Raw genomic sequence first — 19,090 nt, 5'->3', positions numbered from 1 at the left:
ATTTCTCTGCTGAGCATGAGAACAGAGGAAGCCTTAAAGCCATTTTAATCCCCAAACACTATCACTACTGCACTCAGAGCATTTACATCACTGCCCTGCATTAATAACACCGAACATTACAGTTAGTCGTAAAGTTTCATCACAGCTTTCCCTAACAAAATTACTTCTTTTTTAACATAACAAGAGAACTGTGCATCAGAACAACTGCAAAATACACAATCATCCATTTGGCTTGGTTTTACAATGACAATAGTATTGGTCATCTATTGGTTAACTTGAACTCTTGTGTCATACTTCTTACCCCCTCCTTTCTCACTTAGGAAACTACACTGGACCAGGCAGTTTAATTGCAGCACTGAGGTAGCATATTTTAATTGAACAGAGTAACATGTTTGATATTGTGCCTCTTCTCCTTTAAAGCACAAAGAAACATCCCCACAGTTTTTCAACATCTTTGGAGAAGACAGCCGTATAGTTCATTTCCAACAGCCACTCTACTTTGAATTCAAAGCACAAAGCACCTATGAATGGTAGATTCATTATACCAGCTCGAATGAATGAGAACATATACAAGAAGAAGGAAATATGTCAGTTTTATTAGAACTAGGGTTACATTTTAGCCCTATGGCACCTATTGTCCCTATTATGAAATGCATCTTTACTGTCCCTGAAATTTAATTTCAAAGACAAAGATCCTGGAAAAGGGCACCTGTGTTGCTATTCTAAATGATTTTCACACTATTGGCAGAGCCAAATAATTGCAACAAAACCAGATTAAATCAACGGACCTAATATAAAGTCAACAGGAATCAACAACATAAGTATACTAAAAGAATCAAAGTTAAGGCAGAAGGTATGACTTAATGAACTGAGAGCACTTCCCATTCACTTAGAAGTTAAAGCTGATATAGCCTTAAAAATAATTAAAGAAAAACCAACACCAAAAATAAACAAACAAAACCAACCCAAAACCAAACACACAACAAAACAAACCCCCAAAACAACAACAAAAAAATAACATAATCAAAACAAAACAAAAAAAATCCACCACTGCAAGAGTAGAAACCTCATTTCCTAACAAATTGAGAGTAACAATAACTCAGCTTTGCCCTTCTGTCTAAAAGCTTTAAAAGACTAAGCTGAAGTCAAGCTGTACTCAAGACTGCAGACTTAACTTCTAGACTGTTTATTAAAGTAATTCTTACAGTCCCACCTGTGTATTTAGAGGGAATAATAAACAGTGATCCTAAAGAACAGAAGTAATTTCCTGCTCTGTATGCCGTGCTTGTACACAAAGCCTTGCAAAGCTTTGCTGAATGGTACACAATCCTCACCCAGCCCCAGGCTGGATCTTTGAATTCCTTCTCCATCTTTCACATAGGAAAGCATAAATTTTTACTGCAGTTAAAAATCCCTTGAGTCAGCCTTATGCACAGGGGAAATTGGGTTTTAATATGTTGGAAAGCAGACTGAGAATGTAACTGAGCTGACAGAAAAACTCCCATGGAAACACCCAAACAGCTGAGAAAAAAATGCTTAAGTTATAATGACCAAGCTGTTTATGAAGGCATTGATGTTACTCTTTCAAGTAACCGAAAATGCACTCCAACACCTGTTACGAAAAACTTAAGGCTTTTATGAATACTCTCTTACATCAAAAGGAGTATTAAACAGAAGGAACTTGTTTACAGTAAATACAAACATCTGAAAAATCTCTGAAACCTGTTTATACAAATAGTAATAAATTCTTTAATATTTTGTACAACTAGAAGGTGCACAGATTGGCATTCAAGCAGTCAATGCTGGCAAACATCTCTCAAACAATAACATGATTTGCTTGGATAACAATATAGTTTAAAATGCCATAAATTAAAAAATAAGTTAGTTCACATTTTTTCCCCAGATTTTATGTACATCTTAGTCTTTAATGAGATCGTGCAGCCTTCTTCAGAAGCTCGAGGTCTTTCTGACGGCTTTTAGTTGCTCTGGCACAGCCATACTCTTCCAGTTGCAGAGGGATATACTTTTCTATCTGAACGAGCCCATGCCCAGCAGGACTGGTAAACAGCTTAATCCAGGATGGCTTAATGTTTCCTCTGAAGCCCAGAAAGGCCAAGCTTCCTGTGACAGAAAAAACTCAGCATTACCAAACCAGCCAAGCTCACTGCAGCATCATACAGGACTGGTTAGGTAGGCAAAGGCATGCTCCCCCAAAATTCCTTCCCCCACATTATTCAGGACATTTATCCACTCTCAGCTTCACATGCACTTTAAAAGGAAATAATGATTTGCAATTTCCTGTCTCAATACTTAGTATTAAATACCCTGAAATCTTAATTTGAAAACACAGCCAATTGGACAGTTATAAAATCTGCTTTCTCAACTACAACTTGTGGCATCACTCTGAAAGGATGAGAGCTACCCCCTATGGCCTATAAACTCATCATCCCTCAAAATACCAATAGCTTCTCATTTCTAGCTTCAAGTTATTTTAGAACAGGAAATACTAGGCAGGCACAGGAGATTGCTTAAAGAAACATTTGCTGGGTGAGGCACAAAATACAGGCTTTGGGAAGAAAGCCTGGGACTCTTGTGTGATCCACAGGCACAAAGAACTGCTAGTTACTTCTCTGTTGGCAACAAGCTTCACACAATGGGATAAAGAGGTTTTCTGCCCCATCTGCTAAAGGGCTGCCCACCTCCTCTCTCAACAAGAGCTGACACACAGCAGCCACACCAGAGCTAACTGGCAACCACCCTCCACCAGCTGCATCCTTCTCACACGCCTCCTAAGAAACCCACCACACCAACATAAACACAAAGACCAAGGTGGTGTCAAAGAAATGTGTAACATTTCCACCAACCATTGTTCTGAAGATAAGGTGGTTTCGCTGTCCCCAGGGACATTAAGGCTTCAGCTAAATTACTAGGAATTGCTACATCACCTCTTGTGCTCAGCAGAATGATAGACCTGCAACAGGAACAGCATGACACAGCAGCTATTATAAACATATTTTTTTAATATTCTGCAACACACCCTTCCAGCAAGCTGCCCTCAGTGTCCAATTCCTTAGGAGTACTTATGACATGGAAATAGTCAACCCTTTCTGAAAGCAGTACTTAGAATTTCTTTGTTTTAAATTTACTTTAAATTTAACTTCAAAATCATTGGAAAGTGTTATTTAAACACAGCTTAGCATTTTGTCTCAAAAAATCAAGTTTGGGTATCATCCAAAATTAGAAAACTAAAATACTGATTATTTTCTGACACGAACTCTTTATCTTTATTTAGTGATAAAGAATTTTCTTCCTATAGGGAGAGAACAGTATGACATCTTTCACATAGTCCTTGCCACTGTCATGAAACAAACAGCTATTCTTGTTTTAAGCAAAGCAGTGTTATTACATGATGTTTCATTAAAGAAAATTATTTTTGAGGAAAAATGCAACACCAGAAAAATTTTAAGTGTTCAAAACTGCTTTGTTTTCTTAAATAAGACTACATTGTCCAATAAATTGCTCCTCTGTTTCTCCTTTTGCCTGAATTTAGACATATGTTTTGTTCACTTTCAGCACCCAGGTATCATTATCTATTCATCATTATTCAAATCCTTGTCAGAGAGCAGAGCAACAGCTTGCCAGACATACTGGAAATGACTGGTCATTGCACATACCTTTGTGGAATTCCAGATTTTAAATATCCATCTACATGCCTAATGTCTACTCCAGAAAATAATTTGTTTCCCAACACTGTGCCAGTGCAGGCATCAACTACAACAATAAGTATTCCATTATCCTTGAAGGAAAACATGGTGTCATTGACCTGAATGGGAAGAAAAAGAGAGAGAAAAGAAGTTAATATAAATCAAACAGCAATTCTACTACATTCAGTGTTAATCAATCTTACTCTAGTTTAGACACAGTAATTTCCTTGCAAATACTTGCTTCTCCCTAGAAACTCTTGAGTTTTCCCTTTGAAAGGGCGCTGTTTAAAGGGACTTCTGAAATTGCATGGGAGTCTTAAGCCTGTAGCCTCTACAGGAATATTGCACATTCCAGATGACTTACTACCTGCCTCAGTCATTGCTCCTGCTTTGGGAAGCTAAAATTCAGATAAAATTCAGATACTGAATCCCCTGGACTTCTTTACAGTAATACAGTTAATTAATCCCTGCAGCAGGTTAGCTCCAGCCCAGTTTCTTCCTACTGCTTTGGATATGGTACACACATTCCTGGAGAAGTTTGCAGCTGCAAAGGTTAAGCTGTTCATGTGCTATTTGTCTATCTGAACTGAAGGTTCAGCCAGGCCAACAATGACACTGCAGAATGTAAGGCATGTGCAGACTAAGTGGTATTTCACCTTCATGTGCAAGTCTACTTCAGTATCTGAATGGAAAAGTTAAACTAAACTACGTGTTATACAGTATCACATCACTGGGCTTATCTGGACCACACCAGAACAAATACAGAAATCTACTGATTCTTCAGAAACTGCCATTTAGAGGACTTCAGCAAAGCTTAATAGCTCATGTGACCCATCCCACTAATTTACTAATCTGCTTGCACAAGGACAATTTCAACAAAACAGATTTAACTAAGAAATTTTTAGTTTATGTGCTCTATTTATTTCCAAAACTAGCCATAAATGTATACCTACACAGATTTAAACATAAGCTGAATATTTTAAACTCTAATGGGAACATTTTTCTCTTCAGCAAATAGGACTCAAACATAAAATGGAGCTTTGAAGCCTCACTTTCTAATGTTTAAACATAAGGTTTTGACTTTATTTTTTAAACAATTAATCAATCTTTTCATTCAAGTGAAGAAAACTGAGATCTGCATTATGTAGAGCTGTACAACTGCTACAATACAAACTGCTATAGTGATATTTAAGAAGAAAACCATAAAGAATACTTACATATATAAATGCTTGCTGACCTCTGCATGACTCTTTTTCATCAGATGAATTAATCTGCACAAGGAGGTAGTTTCTGTGAGGGTCACTGGTGAACACCATCTGGACATCAAACAAAACAGTTAAGTACACATATTAATGTTTCTTCAACAATTTATTATGCCAGTTTACAACAGACAGCCCATGCTCCAAAGCAAATATAACCATTTGTCAGTGGCTATATTTATGTTACTATTAATACTAATAAATCTAATGATATATGATGTAACCTATTTTATCTTAATTTCAATATTTTTCTCAGCTTGTATAGCTGAGACAATTTCATGTTAATAAGCAAAGATCCAAACAGAGATAAGGTTTGCCATGTAGATCTCTGCAGCAAAGCTCTCCATGTAGCACAGACAATACTGCAGTGCAAGACATCACTTATGTCCCTTTTTTGTAGCACTTGGAGCAAGAGTTGCACAAAAGAAGAAAAAAAAAGCCTTGAAACCTTCGTGCTACAGAAAGGACTCCAAACCTTCAAGGAGTCCAAGAAGATTAACAAGCTGACCACTGTAATTTGATAAGTGCAGTATTCTGTGCTGAAAGACTGAAATTTGGACTTAGATTGAGTAGACAGTATCACCAATCCTACAGCTCATGAAAGTTTTAGCTTATTTTATTTTACCTGAGTTGTGCCACATTTTGAACACGGTACAGTAGTTTTTTCTGGCATCTTCTTTATGATGGTTGGTACTTGGTAGTACTTTGGGTAAGCTTTTGCCATGCAATTACTTATCCCTTTTGATGAATCTTTGGTCACAATCTTGATCCTTTCACATCCCTGAGATGAGCAATAACTGTGACCATCCCTATTATATTTGGCTTGAAGAAATAAAAACAGTAATCTACACAAAAAGGGGAAAAATAATCTAAATTAACTGGTGAAATACAGGTATTTATATTCAATCTTAGCAGCTGTATTTAATGATTTTCAGAAGCAGACAAACTACAGTATTCACTTCTGCACCACTATCCAAAGGTTTCAAAATATTTACAATTCACTAGAGTTATGAAATCTCTAGCAACTTATCTAAAATTCCCCACAGTTAAAGGAGACATCAGTATAAATGTAGATGCTTTGAAAAGAAAAAAAACAGTCCACAGATCAGTGGCTAACAGGAAACTAAAACCAAATTGCAAAGCATGATTTTTTTCCTTGCTCATAGATCTTTGCAGACATGCAGCAGAAATATTCAGTTTCACCCATCAACACTGAACAATATAGTTGTGCTACTTCAAATGCCTGGAAAGGCAATTTAGGATGAAAAACTGTTACACAAAGCAACATAAATGTCTGTTCAAAAACCGCATTCATTTGTGTATTTATTACAGACAAGCACAGTAGCAGGTAACAGAAAAAATAAATAAGAGAACAAATTATAAATTTAGAATCAATGTTTGCAAAACTCACAACTGATGTACACAGGATTTAATTTACTGGAAGCTGACCATATCTAAAACCTCTCAGAAGGATCTTAGTGGCCTCTGTGAGAAGTACTTTTGAAAGAGAGACTAGGACTTTTAAGTTCTTTTGAGACAGCTGAAAACAGATCAGGATTTTCAAAAATATAATCTTTACATATTGGAAGAGAAAGTTGCTTGGAAATTTACAGAATTTTCTGCTTAACAAGAAAACAGATAATTTCTCTGAAGACTAAAAATTAATCCTAAAAGGCACTGCTCTGCAGTATACTAGATACTATATTTTCCCCAAACATAGGGTAGGAAATATATTTGGCCACTGTGGTGCTCATGGAAAGTATTTCAATGACAACCATGGTAGTTTAGAGATTTACAGACATATGAACATTTTTCCAAAGGGTTTTGGAGTCCTTCTCAACAGCTTTCCTCTTATGCAGGTGCCTCAACCAGTTGATTTTAAGACTTTCATACTGGACATTTCAAAGTTAAACAACATCTTCCAGTAGAGTCAAATGACAAGAGTTACCCAGTACTGTTGTCAAAGTAAAACCTCTTGTCTGATCGATTCTTTTCAAGCTCCATCATTGAAGATACAGGCATGTAGCGCTCCACTTTGCTTGACAGAGCAGATGACCGCCTTTGAAAGGTTTCCAACACTATAAGAAAATCTGGTTTTGGTTGGTAACAAAGACCAACACGAATCCAGTCATTCCTAAAACCAATATAAAATGTATGAGTCCTCGCAGGAACAGTTCAGGTGTCAATACAGAGCAAAGAGATCACTCCAAAAAAAAAAAAAAAAAAAAAAAGAAACAGGAACACAAAAAGCTCCCAAGCCCTCAACCAGATGATCAAATCTGCAGACTTTCATTAAACATTTTACTAACTGATTCTCCCAGGATATATTTGATTATATACTTCAGCAATATTAAATAAGTTCATCTGCCAACAAAATCAAGTATGATAAGCTATTCAGCTGCAATTCTGCTCGACTTCACTATTGGTACATCATCCTCTCCAAAGGTTTTTCCTGAAAGACACTGTACTGGACAAGTATTTAACTTCAAGTGATCTGTTGTTTAATCCTATACTTTCGTATTTGTAACTATGAAAAAAAAAACCAAATCCAAGCTCTGGTCTTCCAGATGGCTGCAAACTCACGCACAATAACTTTGCAGGACATAACTTCAGTATTGCCTTATGGATCAAAGCCATGAAAGAAAATAAACATACTTGTTGAAGTTAATGAGATACAGATAGGTGACATTTGGAGCTTTTCCATTCCAGTGTATTGTATAGCCCTTCTGGAGCATCACCACAGGCTGGTACTGCTGAAAGGCAGCTGCTCTCTGATTAATACCTCGAAGAACCATGGGATTGGCTGGATACTCATCTCGGACAATAGTCATGGAAAGATTCTGTCCATTCCAGGTTTGGACATAAACCTATATCACATTTAAGAAGGTGAAAATAGGAAGATTTGGTCTCTTTGCAAAAGAAAACGAAATTGTGAAGCACAACCAGGACATTGTTAACCAAAATGCTGCAATCTGATGTTCTGAGTTATGTAATAACAAATCTGTCCTGAATAGAAGTCCTATTTAAAAAACTATTATAGATTTTTCTCATCTTACAGACAAAAAAGGGTATGGAGGAGAAAAAAGAAATCAGCTATAACACCTGGCCACACAGAGAAGGAACTAGAATGGGAATCAAACCTGTGAGACTCGTATTCAGAAGGTGTTATTTAACATCTCTAGAAAACAAATGAACAAACCACCACCTTAAAATCCACTCTGTGAAAAAAAGCAGACAGAACTAGTGCGGAAGCAGACACCTTCAACACAAGTATCTTTTGGTAAATACAGCTACAACACAGAATTCTTGGCAAACACATTTAGTTTTATCTTGCATTTAGTCTTATCTTATCTGATACTGCACCCTCAGTCTGCTGAGAGGAAGCATGATGCATACACAACTGGCTCAAAAGTATGATATGTACAGAATATTTTAAAAGTCAAACATTTTTGAAATCCAAAGACAGGTAATTTTTTATTTCTTACACTACCTGACTCCACAAGTAGTTCATATTATAGATTTGCCCCAAAGAGAAAGGCAAAAGTACTAGCCTGTGCATAGTTCCCACTGCAAACCATTCCACTCCATTCTGTGATGTTAATGCATTTGGGGTGTTGAATCAAGTAATTATCCATTCGGCCCACATAGGTATCCCTGTAATCAGTCACTGAGCCATCTAGATCATGAAATATTGAGTTCTTGTCACCATCCAGATCTCCTTCTTCAAACCAGGGACCAGGCTTCCCAAAGAAGGCTTTCAAAGAAACCTGACAACAACAATAAAAGTTTTTGTTTTTCCTGAGGTGAAACACAGACTAACATTTTCACATGTGCAGAAACATAGGAATTTGACAAAGCTGATCAAAAACTTTACAGTAAGGATAGCAGAATCTTGCAAAACAGACATGCTTGGTTTTGCTAATAGGCTCAGGCCAGCTCTTGCTTCTGAATAGTGTTAATATTTGCTGCGGAAAACTCATTACTAAGGATACACCAAACTTTAAAAATCTTATAAGAATTTCTTTTCAACTTTACCACAAGCCATGAATCATTTAGTGTAACATATCCTACCTCTCTGCTGGTATTGGATTTTTTGGTCAGGAGACAAAGGAGGTGTGACCTCCAGCCAGGAGATAAAACTCTGAAGTAGGTATGCATAGAAAGGATGACCTACAGCTCTTGTTTGTTTATGTTAAATGCCAGAAAATCATTTGCAAGACTTCAGGAAAACTTGTAGTAAACTTACGTTTGGACCAAACTTCACGAGAGAAATGTTATTTTTTGGAGTCATCTGCCATGGATTTTTCATCAAGAACCCAACTGCACTGGTAAACCTGTCTGGAGTTGGCACGAAGTTTTTAAATGTGCACTTAGTAAGGTGAATAGGTCCATCATAAATCTGAAAGCCTCTGATTGGAAATGTCCTGTTGATGCAAGCAAATATTTATACCATCCAAATGGCAACATAACAAAGTTATGGTACACTTGAATCTGTGTCAAATATATCTCTTCTCAGAAATCAATAAAGCAACAATTACAGAATGATTCACAAGATAGAATTTAGCAAAGGCAATACAGCTTTCTGAACTTCTCTAATGAGTCAAAAAATCCCCTACTCCTAAATTTTCCTGTTAGTGGAGCTATCACTCTCCATGTGCAAATGTGCCCCCTTTTCAATATGAGAAATACAGCAGAAAAATAATACCACCTGCTCTTTGATTGATCATGGCCACTGGAAGTGACTGCAGACTGGAAGAAAGCAAATGTCACTTCTAACTTGAGTAAGAGCACACAGAGAATGGTAGGCTGGTAAGGCTTAAAGTGACCCCCAGGAAGATGATGGAGCAGCTAATCCTAGAAACCACTTCCACATGCCTGGAGGACTGGAAAGTAATCAGGAATAATCAGCATTAATTCACCAAGGAGAAGCTGATAAACTTCTGTGATGAAATGATTGGCCTGGTAGAGCAGTGGGAGAGCAGAGGACAGGGTCTACCAAAACTGTAGTAATACTTTTAACACAGTGTCCCATAAGATCCTCATGAAGTATGGGCAGGATGACAGGACAAATAGCTGGGCCCAGAAAGTGATGGTATAAAGTCTACTTGGTGACCAATAATGGGTGATGTACCCCAGGGGTCAGTACTGAGTCAAGTCTTGTTCATTATTTTCATTAGTGATCTGGATGGTTTGGCCAAGTATAGTCTATAGGCCAAGCTGGCAGAGAGCACAACATAGAGAGAAGCAGCTGATGCAGCAGAGGGCTGTGCTATCACCCAGACACTCTGAAAGGCTGGACAAATGGGCAGATGGGAACCTCATGAAGTTTAACACGGGAAAATGCAAGGTCTTGTACATTGAGAGCAACAATCCCTTGTGCCAATGAAAAGGACTTATGCATCCTAGAGGAAGCAAAATTAACCATAAGCCAAACCATGTGCCCTTGCCACAAAGACGCAAAAAATATCCAGGGCTGCACTGTGAAAAGTGTTGTCAGCAAACTGAGGGAAGGGATACTTCCCATTTTTTCAGGACTGGTGAAGCGACAATGTGGAGTGTTTGCCGCCAGCACAAAGCAGATATGGAGATACTGGAAAGTGCAGCAAAGGGCAACAAAGATGATTAAGGAGCATCTTTGTTGGAGCATATGCCATCTTCCCTGGAGCATCTCCCATGGGAAGAAACACTAGGAGACATGCTCAGCCTGTAACAAAACAGCCTCCGGCAGGAATCTCAATCCTCTGAAGGGAGGGTGCAAAGAAGATGGAGCCAGACCATTCCCAGTGACAAGACCAGGAGCAATGTGCACAAGACGAAAAATAAGATGTCCCTGCTAAACAACAGGAGAAACCTTTCACTGAGAGAGTGACTGACCACTGGCACAGGTTGCCCAGGAAATTTATGAAGAATCCACCCTTGGAAATATAGTAAAGACACCTGAACGTTGTCCTGGAACCTGAGACCTAGGTGACAGTTCTTGAGCAAGGGAGTCGGACAAGATGACCTCCAGAGGCCCCTTCCAGCCTCAGTTGTTAGGTGGTTCCACTCAACAAGACTGAATACTTCATATCACCACCACATTAACTTCTCTTTAAACGGCTGAACTGCAAAAAACTAGGGTGGCCAGGCCCCACTTCACCCCTTGTCCTACTTGGCCAAGGATGTGTGGGGACAGAACCTAGAGCCTTGTGGGCATGGCCAACACATTGTGCTACTTGATACCCTCTTCATCATGGCTAGGAAGTGGGGGAAAGGGACTCCTTCTCATTTTCTGAAGGGAGACCATTCCTTTTTCTGGGGAAGCAGTGGGGTAACACCAGTCCTGACCAAAGGATTTGTCCACCAGGAGAACACTTTGGGGTGCTGATGGTCTCTTGGCCATCTTGCTCTTCGTCTTCAGGGCTACCCAGTGCCAGGTTAAGTGGTGAGCATTTTTGCTTCTTTTTTTTTTGCACAAAAATCACCTTTGTTTTGTATACTTTTGTTATTAATATTGTTGCTATTATTGTTAATATTCTTAATCTCATTGTTTCCAGTACACTGTTCTTGTCTCAGCTTGAGATCTCTGTCTTTTGTCTTTCTCACCTGAGGAGCTGGGCAAAGGGGAGTGGCTACATGGGACTCAATGTACAGCTGGGCTTAAACCAAAACAGTCTTCTTTCTTATTCTGGGGCAAGAGTAGGACTTGGTATTATGTTAAACAAACACCAGTGCAAGTCAAAGAGAAAAGAGAAGGATCATGGTCACAGACTGATTTGTCACAGACTGACTGCAGTCTCTAGTCCCAAGCTGACTTTTGAAATTTTCTAACCTGAAAGCTCTCTTCTAGACCCAAATACTTTTTAAATCTAAGGTTTAATTTAAGTAGGATAACTTAAATTTCTACAGAATAGTAACCTGTGCAAGCATCAAATGAACCTGCTTCAGTAAAAAGGTGAGAGTGACACAGCTGCACACATAGCATTAAAAAGAAAAAGAGAGCATCACTTTCAATGGAGTCTTAATCTCTGACAGCTCAACCAAGAAGGGTCTTTACATCTGATACAGCAAATTCTTCTTGTATTTCTACTTCCTTCATTCATGACATACTTACCGATTTCTAGGCAGAGTGCGTGTCTTGTTGTCTATTCCTCCAGTTCCCACATATTTATTTTGTCCACCTTGAAACCCATAATTCTTGCTCTCACCTATGAACAGCGACTCTGATACCTCCTGGCTGGCACCCTCATCATTTGGGAAACTCCCATCACTATCAAAGCATATCAAAGATAAATCTTTAGCCAAGACTCTCCAGCAGATGATTATACCAAGCCATAACACCACTTTTACTTCTGTAACAGCCAAAGCACTATAGACTTCATGGGCAATACATTTAATCGTTAGCATTAATAGAGGCTAACTCACTGAAATGTTCAGCAGAGCCAAACTTTAAAATTTTTAACTCTCTTTGTAGTGGAGCATCTTCTTATTTACAGCCCACTTTTCCAGTCCTAGAACTAGTTTGTCAGAATCTCAACAGCAGTAATTTCAGCTCACTACCTAAGTTACTTGATATTTTTCATTAGAAAGAGACTCTACCGCTGCTAAATGCTCACCCCCCTTTCTTTTCCATTACACACTTTCAGCTGTTCAGGAGGAAAAAAAATACTCCCTAAGGAATCATACACTACCAAGAATACCTGGATAAATATAACCTTTCTGGTAAAGAGGCTGTGGTGTAAGTCAAGCACAGGCTGAACTAAAGTGGAAATTTTGGCAGCTGTGCCAGTTTACAGCCTCTATAACATGATCTGCACGACTGGAAATACAATCAGGCCCCAAAGTCAAACTGCAGCTTTATGAAAGCATACCTAATAATTTTAATAGATATATGTAGACTTTCTAAGCTTCGATGCAAGGAAATACAGAAATTATTAAAAAAGTACTCACCTCGCAAATGTCAAACCTATTCCATTGTCTGCAAACCTACAAGAAAGTCCAAACCATCAGTTATTTTTTCTGAATTATCCTACAGTTGGTTAATGTAAGAGCACATCCTGCTATGCACTGAAAAAAGCTTGAATTTTTCTATTAATGGAACATATAACCACCACACAGTTAACTTTTCTAAAAGCATGGTTGTTAAAAAGTAGTAAAATAATTTTCTACACATTTTAAACAGGACTTGAGAGCTTCAGGGAGACAATAGAAATCCCACCCTGCATTTACTGTCTCTACCAACTCTCAGGCTTCTTTTTAACAGCTGGTTTTTTTGCTCTTTAAGACAGGTTCTCATCTAATCACATATAAACTTGCATATTTGAAGTTGTGGGATGGTATGAGAGCTGGTGATACTGAAAAGTTCCTAAAGTTAACCATCAATCCTCTCCTATAACCCTGTTGTAATGCGCTTTCATAAACAAAGTCTCAGAGAAAACAGCATACAGCTGTTTGCTTCCAAATACCTACCCAGAGTTCTGAATGAGGATATCCCCTCCCCTGACCCAGGCTCCATGATCATTGTTTTTGAAAGAAATTAATCTGTCAATCAGGGCAGCAACTCGGGGCTTTTCAGGGTCTGCATCTTGATGAGGTCGAAACCTGGGAGAGATAAACGCTCAGTACAAGAAAACTTTTTATTTTACATCTGCCATATATACTGCGCTGAGTAAACCTGAAAGACAAACAATCATCCGATGGGCAAATATCACTCTGCTTAATGTTTGGAACGAAAGAAGCTAAAAGCAGGTACATCTCTGATCCTTGCTAATACTACAAAAGCGTCTGTGGGATACCATGAAGCAGGAATGTGAAACGTCTTTTCCAGTAATTCTCAAAGGCTCTTGCTCAGTCTCTCTAAGTTTCTTTAGCCTCCCTTTATCCCCCTTTTCCTCCTGGCCTCCCCACTTGTAGTGAAGCATTAATGTGAAAGTTTGATGAAGGGAATTATAAGCTCCTTGGAAGGACACACAGCGCTGACATTAGTTATGCAAGAACAGTCTGGACATTTGTCTAACTGATCCTTCAAATGTTTCAAGCTTTTCTGACATACAGCGATGCTGCTTCTTTGGGCATGCCTGAGGTATTTTTTGCATTGCAACCAAGATGGTCTTGTACAGTAAATTACAACTGGAATCTAGTTTAAATAGTAGGACGAAACAGTCTGATTAAGAACTGGCAATATTTTCACTTGATTACCCCAGGACCCCTAACAAAAAAAAATATACTTCAAAAAACTGCAAACAGGCATTTTGAGCGGGTAAAGATACCTATGTCTGTCATCCCAATCACCTGATACTCTTTTGCTCAGATTTGGATCTGCCCAAGGGAGAAATGGGAAGATAAGTAAATGTTAGGTTTTGATAGACTCAGTCTTCTCAATTAACATTTAAATCCCTCAAGTCTGGTTCCATGTACAGTGATTAGGGACCTCACATAAGTTATGCAGTGTCTCATTCCTTTTCTTTCTGCTGTGAAACACAATCCCATTTCATGCACTGAGTTTCTTGCATCCTCAACACACTAGAGACTCTCAGAGGGCAGCTTGCCCCTCTCAAGTTCCTCTCAATTACCTGTTATGACTGAGGTAAATCACAAGGGTTATATGGATTTTCTGTCAAAACATGGAACTAGCAAGTTCATTTCCAAATTACAAAGTATTGAGTATCATCAAAATTTCAAACTTTCCTCTTTGCATTTGCAGCAGTCATTTAGCTGTCCTTGTCTTAAACACAGGTAAACTGACATTAAAGAATCTATGAACCATATTTTCAGTGCTAATACTTAGTTAATACAATAAAATGTTGACAGATACAGTTACCCAATACTCATATAACCAGTATCCCAGGCTATTTTATTTGAAGTTCAGGACAACACTAAGCAGGCACAGTATAACCTGGAACTTTCCTAGACTGTCCATTACCTTCTCTCACTTTGTAAACTGAAGAAAATGTGGCTGACTGTACCACCTCTGCAAAGAGCCTTCAGAACAACTGTACTACCGAGCTATGACTTCCAAGTCTAGAAGGAACAGCAGAAACATTCAGCAGTAGGAAAGATAAGTGGATGCACTACTGAAGCCTTTTTCTAACAATTAGTTAAAACTCAGTTATAGATCAGAAGACTATATTTTAAAGGAATATTTTCCTACCAGCTGCAATTCCAGAAAATATTTTAAGCATGACAATAGAGCATGTTTAAAACAATGTCCTCTAAGAGGAGAGAAACTATCCTGAACAAAAGCTCAGAAGAAACACAAATCCTTTAAGAGACAGCATTTCTGTTGTTCCCAAAACAGATTAATAAATGAAGGAAAAGAACACATATGAACTTACTGCTTGTTTATAATTTATAAATTATTTTATTGTTTTAAAAGAGTTTTTCCCCATGTGGATATAAGAGCCATCTCAAAACTTTGCCATTTTTCACCCACTTGAAAGAAAATATTCTTTACCTTGCATTGTTGTCCAAACAGAGGTATTCTCTGGGATCATCAGCACTAGCATTAGTTGTTTTAACACCCTTATCAATGAACAAACCAGCCTGAAATAAGAAAGGAAAGGAAAGTAAATTTGTAATATGCAAAATTAAAGTAAAAATGAAATTTAAAAAATTTAGGCATTGCATTCTCTACACATATTAGAAACTCTCAGTTCAGCTTCAGATCTTTCAGTTCAACTTCAACTGGCATATTGTCTAACAGAAAACAAGCTAATTAATGTAATAAACCAGTCGGTGCTAAAATGATATGAATTATCTGTGATTTAAAAAAAGGCAATGGAAAATGATCAAAGTTCACTTCAGATTTCTTTCACAACATCTACTTGAGGTTTTCCATTTATTACCAGATGCTGTTCTGGAAAACCTGGAAGCCAATCTTGTGGTGAGTTTAAATTATTCTCATAAATGAAAAAGAACACCAAAACCCACTGTGAAAAATCCTTTGTGTTTCACTTTAAAACTAAACAACCTTCACCATAAAATATTATTTTGATCCATGCAGGAATAAGCTTGATACTCAATAATCCAGTATGAAATAAATTAGAGAAAATAAAAGCATGAGGAAGCATTTGTGCTCTTTTACCTGAATTATGTACAAATACCTGTGACTGCTTTCACCTCTAATCCAAATCAGGATTACAACTGAGTCTTATACACAAGCAGATTCTCAGACCTGCTAGCGGAGCTCTCCTTCAACATGGAACTTTAGCACACAAATTGCTACCCTTGTTTAAAGATGATAATAGCTATACAGGTGAAAACCTTTTCTTCTCAATGCACTTTTGTATTCAATATGTTCTAATTCCAATCTAAATAAAATGCCCTACAGTCCCAAACACATTAACACAACTTCCATCAAACACTGCATCATTTCCTGATATCCCAGACAACTGTAAGGCAAAATCAGTTTCACTTGGCAAAAAAAAAAAAATCCAACAACGATTTTATGAGGTTTCAATGGTCAAGCTATGAGACTCTCACACAGCAAACAAACACAAATAAGTAATTATTTACAGTTAGGTAGCTTTGTAAATGTCATTATATTTATACATACACACAGCAACTAGATTCCAAATGAAATACTTGAAGGATTTCACCTGAAGTGAAATTTCAGCTGAGATGTGGAAAAGGTTTAAAAGTCATACTAACAGAACACTCCTCAATGACTGTAGGCTGAGAACTTCATAAGAAAACTGTTGCAAATAAGTGAGCTCCTGAAGGCAATATTAAACCTTAATCTCTATCCAGAGACTGCATCACCATGTGCAAACACCTGAGACTTAGAAAAATAAATTGTAGCTACTGCAGCAAGCTATTAGATGAATCACTGCTGTAATAAACTTTGATTCTTCAAGGGTCAGCTTTCTTCAGAGTAGGAAACAAAGCTGTAAACAGTAGCATCTGAAATGCTACTTCTGAAAAAAGTATTTTATTAGACGTATTAATGGATTTTAGTTGTTTGTATCTTACAAGGCTCTGAAGCACTGAACATCCAAAATGCAACTAGAAAGTACACCCATGCTGATAATACATCGTTCTACAGTAGAGATCAAACACAGCACAAAATCTAATCTCCTATCCAGCTTAAAATGCAAACAGACAAGTTGTAATATAGAACACTGAGAGACAAAAACTTCATCTTTTTTTAATAAGATACTACATTACCTTAAAATTAGAATGAACCCTGTTGTTATAGAAGATTCCTAGGGGTGTAAGCTCTGATTTGGTTTCGATGGCTAGACTGTGAGAATCTCCTGTAGCAACCCTGTGGAACAAATACCATATTCCAGCATCCTGCAAGTAATGAGAAAATAATATTACTTATAAGTGATTCTGATACTATTATTGGTGCTGGTGTGTACTTTAAAATATTAAAGACTCCCAACAAAAATTTAACCAGTGAAAACACGGGATTTTGCAAATAAGGCTACATTATAGTGGACAATATCAACTAAAAAGTGTTTTGCTTCTCAGTGAAGGCATTCAACACCACATATTTAAGATGTTCTAATATTTCAAAGTAGAAAAGTGTTCAAATTAATGTAACTTCTGCATTTCTGTTATGTCATACCACACACTAGACTTTCCTTTACTAGTAGATAATACTACTCACAGTAAGATACTCAAAATCATTCCTCCTATCTTTACTTTTTCAGTCTGTTAAGGTTGGTTCATCTCTGCTCCCATCAAAATTTAAATGGCACAGCCAAAAAAACCCTCAAGAGCTTTCAGTAGACATTAAAAAAAGCACATCAAGAAATCTGGGCAGTTTGGGGCACTGTGCCAATGACATGCAGTAATAATTTTAGTATCTGTTCATTTTCTACACTTCTTTTTTTATCTCTGCTCTTAAAGAAGCTGGATTTAGCTGCTAAATGGAACTCACAAAATTTCCCTCTCAGTTACATCTGCGTTCACAAGAGGTGGCATCATGACAACATCTGCATTGGAGACACCTACAGACACCAAAACTTTTGCCTGACCCTAGGCTGTGTTCCCTTAAAAAAAAAAGAATCACCCCACAAGGCACATTAAAAAATTAATTGGTAGCTAAAGAAACACTGGGTGTTCCATCTCATGAAAAGCAGTCATCAACCTTTTCAAGAAACATGGATAAAGCCAATTCACCCTGGCTTAAAAGATTTCATGCATTTCACTCCAAGAATACACTAATTTTCCAATGAGTGCTGGAAATTCTACTTTACACTAAAGTTACCATCCCAGTGTGTAATGATGATGCACTGACATTTCTGGTGATTAACCATTACAAGGCAAATACAGATGTTCCATTACTAAAAATACCAAAATCTTACCTCACATACAATTAAGTACAGCTCTGCGTTTGGCAGACTCAAATAAATTTTACCCAAAACACACCCTGATGCTTGAAAAATAGCCTTAGACAAACTTAAAAGCTTGTTAAGCATCTGCAAGCATTCAGAAATATGAAAAAGGTTGGATTTTTTCCTCTTCTCTTCTCTCTCATATACACCAAAATAAAAGAAACATCTACTGCCTGTAGAGCCTTACAGTAGGCTTCACTGCATAATTAAGGATCTTGGGGAGGAATGGAATTATTTTGCTGTGAATTGCTCTAGTTTATACCAGCAAAAGTTCCCTAGTGCAGAGTCTGTATGAACACAGTTGAATTATTCTATTTCCAAAACAATTAAGCTGTGGTCCCTTAATACTAATGTGTTTACATCCATGCAAGGGACGTACACCAGACTGGCTAAACTTTTTAAGACACAAACACTTGCTCCAGTCAGGCACATTCTGCTAACAAAAGCAAGTAACATCTACAGGGATGGCCTACATAGGCAGAAAAAGACTTTGCAGCACTTAAGCACCAGATAAAGAAGCAAAAAAACCTGTTTAACTTAGTCTGCAAAGCCTAAATGAGATATATTACATAAAGCAGGCAAAATAGAAAGACATTGTGTTGGACAAAAAAGAACTGCTTTAATCTGGGAGGTGAGACCAGATCACTCCTAGTGACAGACAGTCGAAAAATCAAACAGAAACAAACCCACTACAATAAAGGCAACAAGAATTAGACCACACAAAAAACAGAACTAACTTTTCTGATATTTTTAATACCACAGGTATTTCAATTCAGCTAAGTATTTTGAACCCTATTCTATTTAT

General features: G+C 37.6%; 1 protein-coding gene across 3 annotated transcripts in view; it reads right to left on the bottom strand.

Moving 5' to 3' along the window:
• Positions 1-1,460: 1,460 nt before the first annotated feature.
• Positions 1,461-19,090, bottom strand: part of CEMIP2 (cell migration inducing hyaluronidase 2) — a 49,431-nt gene continuing 31,801 nt past the window's right edge. For all 3 annotated transcript variants that reach the window (XM_038124128.1, XM_038124127.1, XM_038124129.1), the window contains exons 11-24: positions 17,108-17,236; positions 15,396-15,484; positions 13,412-13,543; positions 12,893-12,928; positions 12,057-12,212; positions 9,210-9,387; positions 8,515-8,730; positions 7,619-7,830; positions 6,912-7,097; positions 5,589-5,808; positions 4,922-5,020; positions 3,675-3,823; positions 2,865-2,971; positions 1,461-2,121 (exon numbers count right to left, since the gene is read on the bottom strand). In XM_038124128.1, the coding sequence (XP_037980056.1) occupies positions 1,925-2,121; positions 2,865-2,971; positions 3,675-3,823; positions 4,922-5,020; positions 5,589-5,808; positions 6,912-7,097; positions 7,619-7,830; positions 8,515-8,730; positions 9,210-9,387; positions 12,057-12,212; positions 12,893-12,928; positions 13,412-13,543; positions 15,396-15,484; positions 17,108-17,236 (2,106 nt within the window). In that variant the 3' untranslated portion in view covers positions 1,461-1,924. The remainder of the gene's footprint in view (positions 2,122-2,864; positions 2,972-3,674; positions 3,824-4,921; positions 5,021-5,588; positions 5,809-6,911; positions 7,098-7,618; positions 7,831-8,514; positions 8,731-9,209; positions 9,388-12,056; positions 12,213-12,892; positions 12,929-13,411; positions 13,544-15,395; positions 15,485-17,107; positions 17,237-19,090) is intronic.

This window comes from Motacilla alba, chromosome Z (assembly GCF_015832195.1).
Source record: "Motacilla alba alba isolate MOTALB_02 chromosome Z, Motacilla_alba_V1.0_pri, whole genome shotgun sequence".
Lineage (NCBI taxonomy): Eukaryota > Metazoa > Chordata > Aves > Passeriformes > Motacillidae > Motacilla > Motacilla alba.
Note: the sequence above shows the minus strand (reverse complement) of the source record. Positions and strands in the feature narration are given on the sequence as shown.